The 2,500-nt window shown below is 46.4% G+C and overlaps 1 protein-coding gene across 2 annotated transcripts in view; it reads right to left on the reverse strand.

The window, feature by feature from the left end:
- Positions 1-2,500, reverse strand: part of glrbb (glycine receptor, beta b) — an 11,430-nt gene that overhangs the window by 5,439 nt on the left and 3,491 nt on the right. For both annotated transcript variants that reach the window (XM_047802035.1, XM_047802036.1), the window contains exons 2-3: positions 1,351-1,496; positions 1,088-1,194 (exon numbers count right to left, since the gene is read on the reverse strand). In XM_047802035.1, the coding sequence (XP_047657991.1) occupies positions 1,088-1,194; positions 1,351-1,496 (253 nt within the window). The remainder of the gene's footprint in view (positions 1-1,087; positions 1,195-1,350; positions 1,497-2,500) is intronic.

Below are 2,500 nucleotides of genomic sequence, written 5' to 3' on the forward strand. Positions count from 1 at the left end.
CCCGGAGCTTTAATCTCGCTCATCTACAGAACAGATGGATGAGTAATTAACACTCAGTCACACACTGAGCCCTGAACACAGCGACCACATGGACAAACCCCCAACACACATCCACATTAAACAAGGAAGGAGGAGGTGGAGCCAGAGCTCAGGTTTTACTGCGGCGCTCGTTAGAGCTCGAGCGGAAAAAAAGCTGCCAAGGAAAATGCACGAGGCGGCTAATAGAGAGTCAACGAGCCGCTCCTGTTCGGCTTCAGGTCATGAAACAGACATTTCTGTTTTCTTAAACAAAGTGGAACAAATTGTGTACAAGTACGAGAAAGATGGAAAGGACGAGCATCACTTTGGCATAATTCTGTTAATCTAATAAATAACTTTTAAATATTCTTTAGTAGAATAAAGTGTAGTGGAGCGAAGGGGAGTGAAGTGATGGGGAGTGGAGCGAAGGGGAGTGAAGTGATGGGGAGTGGAGCGAAGGGGAGTGAAGTGATGGGGAGTGGAGCGAAGGGGAGTGAAGTTGAATGGAGTGGAATGGACTGAAGTGAAGAGAAGTGAATTAAAGTACAGTTGAAGTGAAGTGGACTGGACTTTATTGGAGTGGAGTGGACTGGACTGGACTGGACTGGACTGGAGTGGACTGGACTGGAGTGGACTGGACTGGACTGGACTGGACTGGAGTGGAGTGGAGTGGAGTGGAGTGGAGTGGAATGGAATGGAATGGAGTGGACTGGACTGGACTGGACTGGACTGGATTGGACTGGAGTGGAGTAGACTGGACTGGACCGGACTGGACTGGAGTGGAATGGAATGGAATGGAATGGAATAGCAAGGAATGGAGCGAACTGGACTGGACTGGATTGGACTGGACTGGACTGGACTGGAGTGGAGTGGAGTGGAGTGGAGTGGAGTGGAGTGGAGTGGACTGGACTGGACTGGATTGGACTGGAGTGGATTGGATTGGACTGGACTGGACTGGAGTAGACTGGAGTGGAGTGGAGTGGAGTGGACTGGACTGGACTGGACTAGACTGGACTGGACTGGACTGGACTGGACTGGACTTAACTGGAGTGGACTGGAGTGGACTCACCCTTGAAATTAGGGCGTATTCTGGGGTCGTAGCTGATGAGCAACCGGTTCAGGATGTTACTTGTGGAGTTAGCAGGAACTCGAGCAAGGTCTTCTGAGGAGAGCTGCCTGCAGAACACAAAGTATACATCAGGCTTAATCACATACATCTCTCTATATTACACAGACATACAAAGCTCTATTAGAACATCTCGCACTTCTAATTCTAACATAAAAAGTCCCCTCAATTACTGTAACCCTTGTTCATGGTTGACAGACACTTACGATGGACAGTAGACCTGTTTGCCTTTCTTCTTGCCTTTCTTAGCTGACTTTTCTTTGGCGAATCCTCCGTCTATCCACAGAGCAAGGATGCAGAGCAGCAGGAGCAACTTCAGGAGCTTCATCCTGCAGCCCATTTCTCTATCAGCCTGAGAGGAACACACAAGCATGGATTTATTATTAAACTCTTTACAGTTCTGACTGAAACAGAAGGTAGAAGCTCCTCCGACTCTGTGGGTCGTCTCTGAGCTCTCGTCTGAGGTTTGTTCTATTCTCATGCTCCAAATGTCAAGTATTTGAAGAATTAAAAACAAACAAATGGACAAAGGAATAATGTATTAGAATTATATTACAGTTTTGTTGGTATGAGATGAGAGAGAGAGAGAGAGAGAGAGAGAGAGAGAGAGAGACAGAAAGAGAGAGAGACAGAGAGAGAGAGAGACAGAGAGAGAGCGTGAGAGATTGAGAGAGAGAGAGAGCGAGAGAGAGAGAGAGAGCGAGAGAGTGAGAGAGTGAGAGAGAGAGAGAGAGAGAGACGATAGGAGAGACAGGAAAGGAGAGAGAGAAGCAGAGGAAGAGTAGAGAGGAGAGAGACAGAAGAGGGAGAGAGGATGAGACAGAGAGGAGAGAGAAGCGATGGAGAGTGAGAGAGAGAGAGAGAGAGAGAATGAGACAGAGAGAGAGAGAGTGAGAGAGACTGAGAGAGAGATTGAGAGAGAGAGACTGAGAGAGAGAGAGAGAGAGAGAGAGAGAGAGAGAGAGAGAGAGAGAGAGCGAGCACATCTACAGTTAAACTCAGTTATTTCAGTATAAACGTTATTTTCCAGTCACAGACAATCAGTCACTCAGACATAACAGTAAATATTTTTTTTAAATGAATAATAAAGAAGAGAAGAAATAAATCCTCTACAACCTGATGTTCCTGAGACACGAGACTCTAAACGTTGGAAACTTTGTTTGTCAAATGCTGGCGCTGTCATGCTAACATCACCATGCTTCATCTACAACAAGCCCACAGGGTGACGGACAGGAGCCACAGCCAATCACGGCACAGAGTTAAGTTTTCTTTTGTTTCTTGCTGAACACAGAAGTCTGACAGGAAGCTGGTTAACATATACATCAGTCCATTTATTCTCATTTGTATCATTAGTTA

This window comes from Tachysurus fulvidraco, chromosome 17 (genome assembly GCF_022655615.1).
Source record: "Tachysurus fulvidraco isolate hzauxx_2018 chromosome 17, HZAU_PFXX_2.0, whole genome shotgun sequence".
NCBI classification, from domain to species: domain Eukaryota; kingdom Metazoa; phylum Chordata; class Actinopteri; order Siluriformes; family Bagridae; genus Tachysurus; species Tachysurus fulvidraco.